This window comes from Alligator mississippiensis, chromosome 4, assembly GCF_030867095.1.
Source record: "Alligator mississippiensis isolate rAllMis1 chromosome 4, rAllMis1, whole genome shotgun sequence".
NCBI lineage: Eukaryota > Metazoa > Chordata > Crocodylia > Alligatoridae > Alligator > Alligator mississippiensis.
In genome coordinates, this window is record NC_081827.1 from 51,172,134 (window position 1) to 51,190,000 (window position 17,867).

General features: G+C 37.8%; 1 protein-coding gene across 23 annotated transcripts in view; it reads right to left on the minus strand.

Moving 5' to 3' along the window:
• The window catches only part of FOXP2 (forkhead box P2), a 686,563-nt gene that overhangs the window by 232,824 nt on the left and 435,872 nt on the right, over positions 1 to 17,867 (minus strand). For 2 of the 23 annotated variants that reach the window (XM_059725957.1, XM_059725956.1), the window contains exon 1: positions 5,103 to 6,440. The exons of 17 other annotated variants lie outside the window; for them this stretch is intronic. In XM_059725957.1, the coding sequence (XP_059581940.1) occupies positions 5,103 to 5,414 (312 nt within the window). In that variant the 5' untranslated portion in view covers positions 5,415 to 6,440. Of the gene's footprint in view, positions 1 to 5,102; positions 6,441 to 9,485; positions 9,539 to 17,867 lie in introns of those variants that run through there. 4 more of the 23 variants (XM_059725960.1, XM_059725959.1, XM_059725961.1 and 1 more) reach the window with 3 other exon arrangements.

Here is a 17,867-nt window from a genome sequence, read left to right on the forward strand (position 1 = left end):
AATAAAAAAAATCAAATTTTGGCTTTCCAGCTCCTGCAGTATTAAACATTTTGTAGGTACCTAAGCCCTAATAATCACTACAAATCATATTTTATCTAAATATGCCTGAAGAACACAAAGATTGCTGAAAACTGTTTAGACATTGCCTAGGCTCCAATAACCCTGTTAGAAAATGCACCAGAGTTACGAACTTTAAACACTTTGCAAAAGAGGTGTGTATTTACTGTGTGTATTCTAGTTGTTTTTTTAATTTCTTGCCTTAGATGAAATGATTTCACTATCCCCTGCCAGTCACATTAGATATTTTTCTTGGTACTTCCTGTTCATGCTGATGAGAAGTACTGCTTCCAAAAGCAAACCTTTCCCCTTATTCTTTACCCTATTTACATGTCACCAGCACTCAAGTTATTAAAATAATGTCAGAGTGATATAAATTGCCATTCATTATTGTAATGTGTATGTGACTGTAATCTGAGTTCATGTGATTTTATTCATGTATGTATGGAGAACAGATAACTGCAATATGATTCAAGATTATGGTCCTGATCTGATACTCACTTTTTCAGACAAAACTGACAGAGGTTATATGTCTCTACTGCACAGTATGATGTGGCATTGATATACCTGAGCTACCCCTGATGGGGGGGTGGGGGGGCAGCACAGCTGTGCTAGCATGGGGCTACATGCAAGCTAATTTTCCCTCCTGAAAAAACTCATGTAGGGCTACTTGGGGTATCTCTGTGCTGCAGTATGTTGTACCATGTAGTGATATCAGTAGGAGTTTTACCTGAGCAAAGAGCATGCAAATAAGTATTGTGAATGCATCAAAATGTCCTATTGACAGAACAGCCAAGTTTAGGTACTTAATTACCAAACCTGCAAGGTGAAGTCTGTTCGTATTTGTTTATTTGTGCTATATCCTGCACATCATCAGAGTAGTTAAGCCTATTCCAGTAGTATAAGTAGCCACATGACTAACATCCATTTTGCATTTGTTCTTTCATTCTCCCAAACTCTTCCCCAATTCACTTGCTAAAATGATCATCAATTCAATAGTTAATATTAACACTGAAATCCAATTCACTGGGCTTTAGAAATTAACCTCTGTACTATCAATGAGTGATTGTTTTAGGACAGGTTATCTGTAGATTCAAGCAATGAGCCGTTTGCATATAGTTTATATTTAGAATTTTTTGTGTAAACATGAGAGTTACAAATTTATTTTGTAACTCTTGATAATAATAATTTATTATGTTTTGTAACTCTTTATAATAATACCTGCTGACACTGGCTCTTCACAGTATGTCTCCTTTCCTTTTCCAGAATGGCTAATTACAAAGGTAGGACTGAGTACTACCTACTCTTTCATTCTTGTCCCACTCTAATTATACTACTTTCACTTGGTGTTAGCCCCTAAAACTTAGAAGCTACACAGAAAGGCCAATATAATGTTAAGCAGATTACTAGGAAAGGTTCACTTAAACGCAAGAATTGTGTAACCACCTAATATTTTATTACCATATTGCACTGTGTATAAGTCAAATTGTGAAGACTTTAATCTTCACAAATCTTTTGCTCATTATAAGAATCACAATGAAGTTTGGGGACAGTGTAAATACCATGAAATGCCAGTGAGTAATGGTGGATCATAAAGTAGTGGGAAAGCATGATGGATCATTCAAATTGTCCATTTTCAGATATTCTAATATTTTAAAATAAGATCAATATTCTGTAAATCAGTGTTAGATAACTCCCATGTAGCATTCTCTTCCTCTGTATTATCCCTATAGCCAGTAGGCCTGAGCAGAGTGGCTAGTATTCGCTTCAGATTTGGCCAATTCGGGGGATAGTGATTCGATTCAGGCGAATCTGATTTGGAGACTCAGCCACCGCCGAATCGGCCGAATCTCCAAATCAAACAGCCCCATCCCTTGTCCTCTCTCCCAGCCCTATAAATGGCTGCCCCATCTGGCCCCAGCCTCCTGGCTCTTAAAAAAAAAAAAAAAGCCCCACACTCACTGGCTCCTACCAGACAGGGGGCGATCCCTGTGGCACCTTCCTGGTCCGCACTGTGTGGGGGAGCTCTGCCACGAGCCACCAGAAGCCCTGACAGTTGCTGCAGCAGCTGGTGAGTGAGGTTTGTTTGTTTTTTAAAGAACCGGAAGCTGGGGCCAGCCGGGTCGCCACTGATGGGGAAGGGAGAGCAGGCAGGGGATGGAGGCTTGCGGCAGAAAACAGCTTGGGCACTGAGGCTGGGTGAGGCAGCCATTAACGTAGCTGGGAGAGCAGGCGGGGGTCGGAGGGCGCTCAGGGAGGCTGGCAGACCAGGCAGGGGATGGGTCCTAGCAGGGGCACCCCCCTCCTCCAGCCCTGCTCCCCATCCCCTCCTTACTGGCCCGGAGTCCAGGTCCAGCTCCTTGCGGTGGCGAGTGGGGACTGCCTGAATCTCCAAAGCTCTCCGAATCTTTCTAAATTGATTTGGATCTTTTTATTGGTCTCCCAATTCAATTCAGCGGCCAAATCTCTGAATCTGAATTGGGCTGAATCTCCTCTGAACTGAATCAGCACCCGAAGCTTCACACAGCCCTAACAGCCAGCCTCTTAACCTCTACAGCCCTCTGTCTGTCTTTCCTCAAGCTCCTGAATTCAAGGACTCATTAACAAATCTCTCTGCTATTCACAACCCTACTCTCACACCCTTTTTTTACAGTGTCCCATGCTAGATATCTTGATGTTTTCTCCTCATCCAATTTTCCCTCATCTCCTACCTCTGTCTGTAAATCTGAAATCAGAAGCAAGAATATTTATTTTTACAAACCTTTTAAAGTAATTTTAAACACTAAGCTGCCTATAAGCAATAACACCTCTGCACCAGGGCAGGCCCAGATGTAGCCACAAGTAAAAGAAGATGAGGAAAATATTAAAAATAGATAACATTACTGCATCCTGCCAATGTATAACACAAACCTTACTGTGCACAGCTTTTCTACTCCCAAACCCAAAGGCCAGGTATAGACATTACACTTTTACTGGAATAAATGATTATAAATCAATTTTGATCCAGAACAGAACAGAAATTTGGCACACATAGACTGGTTTAAAAATGGTGGAACCTGGTCTAAGATTTGCACCCCATCACCAAAGGGCAAATGTATGTTCTATTTACTACCGATCTAAACTACGCCACTTATAGAAAACTGCATAACTCAGACAGATTCCGCCTCAGGCTTTTTGAATATCTGTACCTAGCCATAATTCAAGCCATCAGAGCAAGTATTTTCTTCACCCTGGTCCAGAAAAACACAGTGTGCAACAGTTACCTTAATCGTCCTTTTGCCAGAGGCAAAACACAAGAGTCCTTAATTTACAGTCTTTTTTTTAAAGCAATATACAGTCCTTCGGTTTGTCAAGTTCTCCTTTGCATGACCCTGTTTCATGGTAGAGCTAGCCAAGCACTTCCTTTTCCCCTCAGGGCCCCTCCCTGAGCAATCAAGTAGCTCCCTTTTAGAATCCTGCTTCCTTAAGTCCCTAATTAGAGGCCTTTCCTGCCTGAGTCTGGGGTGTCTCAAAGCTATTTTATTATATAACTTTATCATTTTCCCCTGAATCCATGTCTTCCTCTTCTTCCCCCACTCTCAAAAAAAGCACATACAAACAAACAACAAACTTAAAATAGACCACTGCCAGATGTCCAAGCTATTTTGGATATATCCTGTGCCAAATTTTAAGGTAAAACCTCCTATCATTAGAATGTTTACTCCCTCTCCCCCCACCCCACGCCAACTAATTATCATCTCAATACCCAGAAGCTTTGCCCTGGGAAAAAATGGCAATTTCTGGGAAGATTTGTTCATTTGTAATTGGGGATAAATAAGGAGTAGCTCACTGAGATCATTCTGAAAATGGCCTCATAATAGGAAGCTACTTTCAGCCTCAATCAAGAGTACAATCAATGCTGCCATAGAATGGCCAATTGCATGCCAAATATTGAATGTTCTTTTTTGGAAAATGCCTGGTTTCTTGTAGTACACTTTTTGGTTAAAAAAAAATCATTGCCAGCAAGTTAGTAAAATGCATATACAAAGTTGAGATGTTTAGTAAGTTTAGAATTCAGCTCCACTGAAAGAGTAAGTCCAAAAAAACCAACAACCCCCATCCTTATTTTGACAAAGGCATAACTACTAAATTTCAATCCTACAATACATATCGTCTGTCTAAACTATATATCCTGCATGTATTTAGCAACATCCAATAGAGTTCAGAACAAGTGACTGTTAGAGAAAACACACTCTCTCTCTCTCCTTATAGCTGCCTTTTTCATGTAAAGCTGCTCCCAAAAAGATCATTTAACTGATGTGCATTATAGCAAATATCTTCCTTTGGAAACACTTCAAACAAGGCAAATTCCACAAGAGACGAGGCTATTGCCTAATACACTGCAGTGATATGACCTCCTGACCACAACTTTTCTGTATGTGCATCACAAAAGGCCCTTGACACCTGTCATTTTCAGATATTAATAAAAACATTTAAAAAAAACTATAATAGCATTTGAGCAGAAATAGGTGAAACCAGATGCAACCCAGTTTGGTATTTCTATACATTTTAACCCCTGCTCCCCCAAGCTAAATATTTTAATTTTTGACTGGTTACTATACATTTTAAAAATCTTGAAGCCGATATAAAAGCTATCTTCAGCTGCCTCCAAGCACAGCTCTTACCTTAGCTTTCAGTTGAAGAGAAAATATTCTGTCCCACAAATTTGACAGAATTGACATACTTTTTAAATTGGTTTTCATAGTATATAAGAGTGTTGGTGCAAGGCATGTGCAACCCAATACTTAACTCTGTGTTCATAGAAATCTAATTTGTTGTTCACTTGTATGTTTTTTATGAAAACTTTTCTCAATATACAGTACCTCAGGTCTGGGGTGAAAACCTAGCCTCAAAGAAACCAGTGAGGCCAGTATTTTACACACTAAACATACACTGTTAGAATCAGAATACCTAGAAAAAAACAGCAATGAATACAAAATAGCACGATAACTATGTCTCAATTTATTTGTCGTTTTTGCTTTTTAATCAGAATTCCTCCTTCTTACCTCTGTTGTAGCAGAGGAGGAAAAAACTGGAGGTGGAATTTGGCAGAAGGAGTGTGTCAGCCTTCCAGCATCACTCTCACCCTGCTCATTCTTCTCAACTTTCTTCAGTGGATACTCTGCAGGCCTGCAGTTCCCCCAAATAGGGAAAGAATAGGCTGGATAGGGCTCAAAGAACAACGAATCTAGGCAGTACTGTTCCATCTCAATCCTGTGGGGATTCAACATCCAAATTAGTACTAATTGCAACATCATTAACTTAGATGGGTTCCACTTTGTATTCTTAAATACGTCTTTGAGGAGCCATGATGCCATGGAAACAGGAAGTCCTAAAGATGCAGGACTTCTATGAGGGTGATTGTGGCCTCCAAAAAAATCATATAAGTTCTATAGAGTCCATAGGCAACTTGGATAAACAAGTTCATGAGATTTCTCAGCCACATGAAGGGTTAATTTATATAAGAGATGATATGGATGAAAAGCTTGTAATGACTGCATTGTAACTAAAGGTTGGCTCATGCTTTAATAAAAACCACTTTTTAGCAGCTAATGACCCAGATCTTCAGCTGAATCTTAGAACTAGTGTGTCATTTGCTTCCACCAAAACAACAGGGTATAATCATAAATAGAGCTTTTCAGTTTTACTGGGCGGTGAATTGCACAAATGTTTATGAATATGCATTCAACTAATATATCTGTTCTAGTCTATTGGCTACACAACACAAGATTTTGTTTTTTAAAAATGCCTAAACAAACATTTAGCTCAACTGTTCCACTCTACAGGGTATAAATTATGCACTGAAAAACAAGGAAAAACCAATCCATTTTGTATTTATTGGAATATATTTTTTCTTTCAGGTAAATAATGCACTTTAAAAATGGCCATATATTTATCTGAAAAAACATAATAGCTCTAAGAGAGTTGTTCTGGTCTCCTGGGTAAATGCTATGCATTTTATGTTTTCCTAACAAAAAAACTCATCTATCCATAAAGCAGGGTGGATTGATTTAAATAAAAGTGATTTAAATCACCAATTTCAATCATGATTTAAATCTGCAAGCAGGAAACCTTGATTTAAATCATTGATTTTTAATCTAATTTTGCACTTTTGGGTTATTTTTTAAGGAGGGGTTCATTTTCATTAGCTGATTTAACCATTGGTATATAGGGACTTGCAGACAAACAAACTTTAGCAGAAAATATGGTACTTGTTTTAGGTAGTTATGAGATGGCCTCAATCTACATACATTTATTAAAGCAATGTTATTAAACATTTATTCTTCATTTTATTATTTTAACTAAGTATAAAGGCTTATTTATCAAATAATAATGCTTTGCTTTGGATGTGTCTCAAGCTACACTTGGAAAGACATCGTAATGCAATTAAAAATATAAAAACAGTAGCATTTAGCTGTATTAGTTAAAATTTAGTTTTGTATTAGTATTTGTATTAATTAGCCTAAGTAATGAATACATAAGAAACAGAAGCTTATCAAAACATATTTTGCATTTAAAATTAATTGAATTATTAAATAAAAGAAATATTAACTGCATGTACAAATTTGCCAACTGATTCTGGTCACTTTTGTCCATATTTTTAGAGGTGCCTAAAAGACACAGATAAGTGTTTACAGGGATTTTCAAAGTGCCTAAGCAAGTAAGGTACCTGAATCCCAATGAAATCAAAACCATAGATTGGAAGTAGAAACAAGCTTATCTGGTTTTTCGATTCCCATTAGATTTTTTACCTCTGAATGAACTAGTTCAAATGAAGATGATATACTTTCTGCACCTGCTAGCCAAACTGAAACCAAAAGCAATTAAAGCAAAAGCTTTTTTGTTCAAAAGAAATTGAAAGTACTGACATTTTGAAACATGTAAATATTAGTATTCATCCACTGAAAGACCAAAAATAATACAGGTGCTTAAAATGCAATACATGACACTGGAACATACTCATAAAGCTTCAATGGACTAAAAAATAAATACATTTTTCCCTTGAACATGTCTCTAATTAAAAAGCAACACCTTTTAAGTCATTAAAATTTGAGGAGAGCTCAAATGAAACACCTAATGTAATTTCCCACATAAAGAAGGGGCCACAAGATAAGGACCTTAAGCTTAAATAGTTGTTTTTGTTTTTTTTTTACCAGTTGGGAATATGGGATGCCAATAATACAAATCAACACTAAAGATTTACTTTAACTTTTGCATTAATGTTTTTACTACTATAACAACCGTAGGCTATTATTATTTTTCAGCAGCTATACAGGATTTTTACTTTCTCTCATCTATTAGATCAAGCATTTCAGTGCATACTGAAGTCAATGCAACTTACCCCTTCAAGGATTTTTAAAAATAGATTTATTGTTTTGAATATACAATAGTAATACTTACTGGGTGTGTCTACACATGCACATGCTCTGGGGTGGGTTTACCCTAGAGTATTTTACTTTAGACTAAACCCACCCTGGGCAGGCATCGACATGTGTGGGGAAGTGGGAGCAGATTTGCTGCTCATGGCAGCAGTCTGCTTTTGCCCCCACAGGCCCTGCACTGGCCCCATGTAACAGCCAGGGGGAGTGCTAGGCTAGCACCTAGCTGTCCGCTGCTGGGGAAGGCTCTGCCACCAGAGCCCAGGCTGGGAGCTCCCTGCTGCTGGGGCACTGTTGCTGCCTAGGCTCCAGTGATGGAGCACCACATAGCAGGCAGCTCCCGGGGGCAGGGAACAGTCTCCTACCCCATGCTGCCTGGCTGACGAAGAGCACATTTTCTCCTGGTCAGCATCTACACACGTCATACTGTGCAGTAATTACTCCTGAGTAAATTTGCAAATTACTGTGCAGCAAGTATATGCACATGTAGATGGTACTGTTTACTGCAGAGTAATTTGTTTTAATGTTGAGTAAAGTGTCTGGTGTAGACATGTCCATTGTGTATTTTGTCATACCTCCTCTAAAGTTTCATTGTAAAGAAAAACTTTAAAAAAAAAATCACTAATTAAATTTGTTTTCAAGAGAAACTTGCACTGCAAGTAAAATACTGAGTATGCTTGCTTGATTTGTCAGCTTCAAAACAAAACCATTTTGTCAACATGGATACAAAGTATTTATGGCAGTACCAATTTAGAACTTTTATTTTTCAATTGATTTTGCAGGATATTATATATGATGGACTAGGTTCCTAAAAATGCCATAAATACCAATGTGTTTGAAAGAAGCTACTGCTTAGGACTTTTCATACTAATAAATGCTGCTATATGGCAATTTGGTTCAGAGTTGTTATATTGTGAAGTATGAATAGCTGAATCTGTACGGACTACATGTACTATATTCTTGTATACTGATAAAACTTGGCATTCTTCATCATTCATTTTCACATATACCTAGCACACCAAAAATTATAGAGAGGATGCTTCAGGAGCTATCTTTTATATTGCTAATGTTGACTCACAAGGATTCAAACATTAACAGATTCTAGGTCAGGCAACAGGACCAAATTAGAACAAGCTCATATTCAATCTCAAGCCTGCATGCTTACTCGCTTCGTATTTATTCAATTTACAAGTATAGGAGGGCATGTTAGCTCAACAGGTATAATGACAAATCTTTTTAGAGAGAGTAATTGACTAGGGAAGTGAAAATGCAAAACTTGGTAACAGTCAATAACAGGATAAAAAGTTTAAAATCTTTAATACATTAAGGAAATATACATGTCTATGAAGCATATGCAACCTATTTCACTCTAAATGAAAACTTTCTTTGGTAAATTAACAGCATAATTTTTTTAAAAATAACTTATTTGAATGCTTATCCAATAAGATATATTAAAGAAATGTTAATTGTTGTGATTTAATCGTACAAGAATATATAAAATTTAAACACATGCCCCTCTAAATTTTAATTCACTAGTTTCTGTGTACAGTAGGTATTTCAGTATGGGAAATGTGCGACTTCACAGATTTCTGGGAACTATATAATATTCAGTTGGAATTATCAGCTTTATCATTTTATTTGCTTTTTCTATTAATTTGGATCTTTAGAACATATTCTCTAGTATTCATCTTTTTGGCATCTTGAATATACTTTTTTCTATTAAACTTCAAAAACTTATCTGTAACTGCAAGAGAATTTTCCCAATGTGTATATTATAAATAAATTCGGAAACCACACTGCAAATGAATATAGAACAGTGCTACTGTACTTACTAAAGAAAAACAAAATCTCATTTATACATATAATGTAACTACACTCTAAGAGATTCACTGACGTGTTCAAAAAAACAGGGCCACAACTCCAACACTGTGTCCACATATTGTAACACTACAAGCAAATATATTAAGTGTAACTCTGCTTATTATTGTTAACACAAATTGTTCATATTACCATTAAATGTGTGATTTCAAGGTTCTCTTCCAGGTGTGAAGCTCTGAGAAATGCTGCATATATGAATGAAAAAATTAAATTATAACACAATAAATTATTATTATGCAAATTCTACATAATATAGAAATAATACAATTATGTCATGTGGAGACCTTTGTGCAGGTGAAGTGAAAGGAAATTGGGTCAGGAAGCTGACATGCAGCTCTTCAACCTGGGGCCAGTGTTCAGGTTTATAGTGATGTATTCCTAACTCTACTGCAAATTCAGTCTTTAGAAGGAGATCACAGCAGCAAGTATTTCACATCAGCTGTAGTTTGTGGTACCAATCTGGGTTGAGACAATCTAGGATTAGGATACCTTCTTCAATGGAGTACTCCAATATCAGGACACAGAACCTTAACTTGGATATACAAAAATTCTAAGAAATTCTTCTGGTATATAAAAGAGTTACTGAGAAATATAGTCCTACTCCAAAATAGGGTTTCCTTATCCTGCAGGTCTCCTTAAATCCTTGGCAGATTCACTGATTTAAGAATAATCATAAAATTAGGCTTCTACAACATTCGAAATCCACACTAGTACATTTTTCTTTGTTGTCTGAACTCCTCAGCAGGTACTTTAACATAGAAATTTTCTCTCTCTAGCCAACTACTGACTGTAGATTTGAGTTTTGCTTCTCTTCCCATGTGTTTAAAAAACCCCATTAAGTTCAATGGAGTTAGTGTTCTTTTCCATGTCTATTCTAGACAGACACACACTACTTGGGGTGCTCCATCTCAGGTCATGACAACCTGGTTATGGTATTCCTTTCCTAGCCAGCAATCCTGATCAAGGCAGATACTTACCTAGATCTTGCTTTCACTGTGGGTTACTAATGCCTTTGCATTTTTTTGGAAGGGAGAAGGGGGAAGGGGCAGAACTAGGCTGAAGACAACCACATGACTCTTAGAAATGCAGAAGTAAAAGCAGAATTAGTATACTGATTTCAGATCCACTGCTCAAATGGCAACTATGTAAAATTAAAAGGATTTGTTCTGGGGTGAAACAATTCAGACTCTATCACAGTCTAGGACTAAACAGTTCTCCCTAATCTCTGGATGACTATAAAATAGAAAGAATAGGTTCCTTTTTCCTCTTTTTTGTTGAGGAACCAGATAGCTAAGCTTCTAATTCTAGTACATGACATATGGTATGTATCACTATGTGTTTTCTGTGGGCAAAAGGACAAGGAATTGAAGAGGGGACCAAGCAAAGACTCCAAGAAATAAAAGGAGTCTGATGAGTCATTTTAAGTCCTGGATAGGAACAGCCTGCCTGAAATGATTTTCTTCCAACTCCCCCTAAAACAATGGGGTTCAGTTCCCTAGAGAAGTTTCCAGATGGAGAAAAACACTGGCTCAGAAGCAATCTATTAAGACGTATGCAGCTTGTGCCAGCTCCAGTAGCTTGGAAACTGACTTTAGTTGAAACCGAAAGGCCAATCCCAATTCTTCTAGGTTATGGCTGAGGAGGCCCTAAATTTTTAGGCTTACTTACAAGAAATAATGTTTTACCATATTTTTATGGTTAGTTCTTCCTTGAAAACATAACACAAAGAAAGCATATCTCCAAAGCCACGAACCTGTAAATGTAGCCAGGGGAAATTACAAGTTACAACACTGCCTGCTATAACAGGGGCAAGCCTGTTAATCAAATCTCCAGCAGCACTTTTTTTCAAAATGGTTATAAGAAGAATGAAATCGATCTTAAAAGCGAAACAAGGAAAACAAGTGACATTAATCTCTAACTGTTTGCAAAGGTCTTCAATACACAAAAGGAAAGGTGGAAGTCACATATAGCAATCTAAGTCCCTATCATACTATTCTCTTCTGGCAGTTTTCTGTTTTTACAGTCCAAAGAAGAATCAAAAGCTTTCATCTAAATGGAGGAGTTCTGAAAGTTACTTTTTGAATCAACCTTGCAATTGCTAGTTAAGTTTTCCAGGATCACTGTCACTTTCTGCTGTTCTTGGAAGATGGTTGTAGAGCTCATCATAGGCTCAAGGGAAAGCTTAAACTTTGGTTTCCTCCAAGCCTCTGTGACTGGACTGACCAAAGTTCCATTCAAGAGAACAGGATTTTCTTTTGGTGGCAAACTTCAAAACTGGTTACTATTTAGCTGAAATTTAGTTGATCTTGTATCTAGAGTGAATAAAATAAGGTAAACAAAGGATCTTTCCCTTTCTAGTGACTTACAGAACTCTTACTATTTTCTTGTTTTATTTATTCTTATCCTAACAAAGTCTTAACCTTATTAATGGTTTAAAAGATGCCTGGAGATATGATACAGATGGAGTAGCAATCCCATTTGGCTCTCCCTTAACTAGGACACCCTGGACGCAGGTTCTTTATCCCTATAAAAGCCTTTGTGGTAGCTAATTCTTTCCTAATCATTAGATAGTCTGTCAACTGTAGTGGAGACAAAAAAAGAAGTGGTATAGAGAGTTTTACCTGTGACAACTGATAAAGAGTTTAAAGTCTTAATATTCATATGGTTTAGAGAACACAAAGCTACAAATGAAACTTAAGCATACAGAAGAGGTGGAGATCACAGTCCATTAAGTAGCTATTTAAAGAGGCAACAAAAAATTAACCTGTGCTCCTGGAGCCTCCTCTGATTTACACCCTACATCAGTCAGTTACATTCAGGAAGATAAGTGGTTATTTGTTTTGATTTATAAAATAAGATCTATTATTACTTGTATCTCAATATCACCTTGAGCCTCCAATCAAAGAATCAAGGTGCTGTTTTACTGGGCAAAGGGTACACATGTAATAAAACTCAGCACATGCCCAAAGATTTCATAGTCCTAATAGGGAAAACAGGTGGACCATATAGGTACACAGATATATATAATAAATAATATATGTGTATAAATAATATAACTATTATTCTAATATTATAAAAGCCTAAGTCTGTCTGTCTGTCGGTCCGTAACGCTTTATTTGCGCTGACTGGCTGACAGAAACAGCCAATCAAAGTGCTCCAAGCGTGGGGGAGCACTGCCATGATTTTGAAGCCACACTGAGGACCGGACAGAGGGCCGCTGCTGGCATTGGCTCCCTCACATCGCTCCTGGCAAGAAGCAGAACAGTGGCAGAATGGGGCGTTAGGTGGCAGCACTCCATCCCAGCCCTCTTCCCCCGCCCCCGTCATTCTTGATGGGCAATTGGCTAGTATATATTATAACTAGTGTACACTTACAATAGTTATTATATACAACTATTATACACATATATTATTTAGTATATATAAAATTTATAATATGTATATTTAACACATATTGTTTATTATAACTATTTAAGCTTTCTTCTATAAGCTCCATCTATCTATCACCTACAATTATGTATTATTATATATATTTTAGTTTTTTATAGCAGGGGTCGGCAAAATTTTTGAGCAAAGTGCCAAAAACACCCACAACCTTGACTTGTAAGATGTTGGTATGGCAGGGGCAGATGGTGGAGGAGCTGTGAAGGGCCCAATCCTTGCTGTGGCAGTGCAGCCCCAGCCTCTTTCCCACCATCTTCCCCAAGGCACATGCAAACCTACTGCCAGTAATAAGCAGACCCTGGTGCAGCCATTTGCAGCCTCCCAGCTGCCTGCCACAACTGACCCATGCTCTGGGCAGCCCTTGCTGCCTGCCATGGAACCACGGTTCCTTGCAGCAGGCAGCGAGGAGGCTATAAACAGTTGCACCAGGGTCCAAGCTCATTGCTGTCGGCGGGTGCACACGTCTTAGGGCAGACAGTGGGGAAAGGGGAAGGGGCAAGGGCTGCACTGCCACAACAAGGATTGGGCTCCTTGTGGCTCCCTTACCATACATCCTGAGACTCGTGTGCCAAGCAAAATGCCTCTGTGTGCCACACACCGGCACACGTGCTGGGGGTTGCCTATCTCTGAGTTATAGCTTTTTTATGGTGTGTGTGTGCCTATATGGTCCACCTGATGTCTCTAAAGAGGGTGTGTGTGTGTGTGTGTGTATTTCTCACACAAAGAATGTCCATGATATAATCAGTCCTGTGATGGCAGCTTTTGTAGATGTATCCAGAAGACAGATTAAGTGTCAGCAGTAGCATAGCTATGACAGCACAGACCTCAGGATGGTCTACATAACCCACTCAAAAGCCCACCCACACTGAGTTCTATGCCAATGAATATACCAACATCTATAACTGAGCCAGCAGATTTAAATCTAGTGCAGATATATCTATAAAGACTGCAATCATTGAAAAGGATAGCATCTAGGACAGACTCTCCCAGGAATTTCCATTACTCTCAGTTCAGCAACCAAATATTTAGGACATGATACAATGCCTACCTTTTTCTCAGGCTATTCAGATAGGAGTATATACTATCTCAGGCTATCTCAGGCTGAGAAAAAGGTAGGCATTGTATCACGTCCTAAATATTTACACACTCAGGCTTAGCTTTCTCTCTTGGTCCAACTATTTCCAAATGTTTTGTCAGACTGGTCATTAAAAATGAGTTAATGCTGCCCATCACAACCTGGTCCAATACTACTTTCTAAACAGACTCCAATCTGCTGTGAGGGAATCCAGCTACTGAATCCTACCAGCTGTTAAGCTCCCAGGGATGGGTAATTATTGATCATTTTTTCTAGCTTAGGTGCAGAGCCTAGCATAGACTCAATGGCTGATGCTACTTTTAGTAATATTGGAATTTTTCAAGGAAAATTGTGAGTTTAATCACATTTGGTACAAGGAATTTATGCTGGTCACATCAGGTAAATTGTTTCCTAATCTCTTCACAGTGTGTGTGTGTGTGTGTGTGTGTGTGTGTGTGTGAGCGCGCGTGTGCTATGACACAATACATGATTATAAAATTAAAGTGTATCTCTACAAAACCAACAAACAAAAAAGAAGGAAAAAAAACAACCCCAAAACAACCCTTGCAGCCAGTTCATGGAAATATTAACACTACATGAAGCACTAACATGACCAAAGACACGTTTTAGCTGAAAGAAGCCACAGCTGATATGCAAAGGTGAAGGAGAAACCACCTCAAACCCAGGCCATGGGAAAAAAGAACATGAAGTGAAGGAGAGGATAAAGGGACTGAACCCATCTTGAAGGGGATACAGCATGGAGAGGGAGAGAGAACGGGAGACAGAATGAGTGTGCAAGGGAAGAATCAAAACCAGCAGGAGGAAAGGTATGTTTGTGAAGAAGAGAAGATAATTAATTTGCAAAATGTAAATAAATCCCTAAATTAATAAACTGAATACTAAGCGATTCAGAGGTCAACAACAATAACATTTATTGCCCCTTGGGGAAACGGTTCTCACAACTGGGGCCCGGAGCTACTCTGGGCAACATTTTACTGCTAGTATCCCTTAGAGCTAGTCAATATTAATTTTATGAATTAGTCTCTAATACCCGATATGAGACCTTGCATTATGAATCAAGGAAACATACGGACACTTCCTATTAAGTAATAACAGTACATGCTCAAGCCAGCCTTAAATCATTTCTATAATTGTAGAGGCGCCACACCTATAGAAGTTGCTCTTTATTCCAAGGGGGAAATGGCCCTGCAAGAATGCAGACATGTGAAGTCAATTTTAGCCTTGTGCATGTACACAGACATTGCCATCTCAAGTACACAGCCTCTCAACTCTGCCCAACCTGGCTTCCAGGGACTCCACAATAAAAGACCATTGCACTGTCTCCTGACATCCTATTGTATTTGGGTGGTTGTATTTGAAAAAGAAAAGAAGGGTTTCTTCCTTGACTGACTGTCCTACTCGGAGAGTGTATTAAACTTTAAGCACAGTTAGCTGTTTGTTCTCTACAGATTGGTTGGGTTTACAAGCTGGGAAGGTGGTTGCCTCATATAATTTGTAAGGAAATTTCAATTTATTTCAAGAAAGACTTTCTGTGCACACTTTCACAAATAAAAGACTTGTTTGTTTCTGCTCTGAGACCCTTCAAGATAGAGTAATGAAAAAGAGCCTATTTTCAGTATACTGACAGCACAGGAAGCTGAAATGATTATTCATAGATATACAAAGAAGACATGAAATAAAACTTTCCTTTGTACCAAAGACCTGTATCAGTTTACTGTCATTGCTGTATACAAATTATAAGTCCAAAATTATTTATTTCACTTTGACTTTATCTAAATTAAAATATCATTTAAATTACTTAAAACAAGAGTGGGAAAAATAGAGTTTTAGTGTCATTGTTCAAGGTATGCTCTCTTTCTATGTTTTCACCTTCCTCATTTTATTTTACTTCACTACATTCCTCTATATTGGGCTGCATCTACACGTTCATTAATGTGCTTTTGGTAATGGGCATTTCATTTAATGCCTCTAATGTGAGGTACTAAATAAATGCACCTTAGGCTGCCCTACTGAGCAGTAGCGAAAGCGTACGCTTTTTTAGTGATGCTTAATGCGTAGTAACCTATTTTACTATGCAATAGCATACTAGCATGGTTTTTGATGTGACACTTTAATGCACAGTAAAATATGCTACTGTGCATTAAAGTGCATGTGTAGAGACGCCCAATGTGTATCATCCTATCTGTGGACCTCTGTTGCCATGCACCCACAAAGTTCCCTCCTCTTCTGTTTTTACCTACCAAAATGCCGCCTTGGTTAATGTATCTGCTGGTACTTCTTTATTACCATGAGCCCTCTGCTATGGAATATTATAAAGTTCAGTTATAGAACTCTAGCTCTTCTTTATCTATCTTCCTTTTTGGTCATCTTTCCTTTAGTTCTGCCCTTGGATTTTACACTGATAATAAATTGTTTTTCAAGAACCAAGATGTTCTGACACTTCTAATATCCTTTTTCTGTGTTTTTGCTTTTCCCAAGTTTATTTCTGTCTTTCATTCAACTAACTGCCTGAAACAGTAAAGTACTTCTCATGGGCAAAGACAGCATCCTTAATACAACTATATCATGTTTCTCTCTTTCCAACTCAGTCCTGCCATTAATCTCCACTGTCTGCTGCATCAATCTTTGACCCTGAACTTTTAATCCCTTCCCACAACTCTCATATCTACAAATGTACTTATATCACCACTCTTTTTAGGACCCATTGAGATCTCAGTAAAGTTATTAAGAACTTTCCAATGACTTCACTGGGCATTGAATCAAAGGACTATCAGCTACTTTGACTCTACTTCTGAAATCTTTATTCATGACATTGCCTCCTTTTGCTTAAAACAATGCAATTTCCTTCTCTATAGCCTCTATACCCCAGTTTTAGCTTTCCAGACTTCAATATGTATAGATTTATGCTTCTTTCTTGTACATACATATGAAAGCAGGCTGTCCGTGTCATTTCTATCTTCAGACAACATATCTGTTTTCCTAATCATTTCAAGATCCTGCTCAAAAGTGTCTTTCTGACTTAGCTCCAGTCTGTAACACAGGTCTTGATTCTCTTGAACCCATAACTATTTCTGCTACTCACCTAGCAATTCACACAATCTCTTTACTATTTCTGGCTTCTTATATCCTCTCATCAACTGTGCCTATTTTCAAATTTCACCTGCAGTTGCACTCTTTCTTCTTTTAAAAACTATAGGACAAATATACTTTGGGAGTATGCAATCTCAATTTATATGAAAGTAAGTTGGACTCTTAAGTCTGACTTTTGGCCCTGTATTCTATTCTCCATGCTGCAAGGTTGTCAACGAAATAGTTCAATGTATATTCTAACCATCTTAAAGTGCAATATCTAAGAAAATTCAGATTCATACAATGGGAAGCACAGATTTAGACATCCCATGGCTCAGCCAGGGAAAAGACAGCCCAAACAGGCTCCATCTAATTTTTAAGTTCTTAATTTAAAGACTGTGCTAAAGGGTGAGATTTTTGTGAATTTTAATATTTTTTTTCATTGCAACTTGAATCAAACCTGCATGGATATTATACAACATTGCTGGTATTTATCCAAGGCATATTGGTTAATCTCTGTTTAAAATAACATGAAACGTTATGCTTCTATATTGAGTGGTCCAGGGTATTTTAAACAATTGAGACAGCTAAATCAGGACTTACAAAGTCCTTATGAAATAAAGCTCTTTGCATGAAATTGCCGGCAAATAAACATATTTTGACTTTTCATCTGAATTACAGGATTTTTTTTTACCTGTTGTATTATGAACTCCACCTAGGTTCTAAACACCACCACAAAGCAGATCAGGCATGAAATGGTCATAAGTATTAGTTTCCAGTAGATTTCACTTTTCTTTTTCAAGCTACAGCTTGACATTTTGCAAAATCTCCGGAGACCAAACAGTGAAATCGAGTTACTGCAGGAGTGAACTGTAAATTCCATGAAACCATGTAATATATCTTAA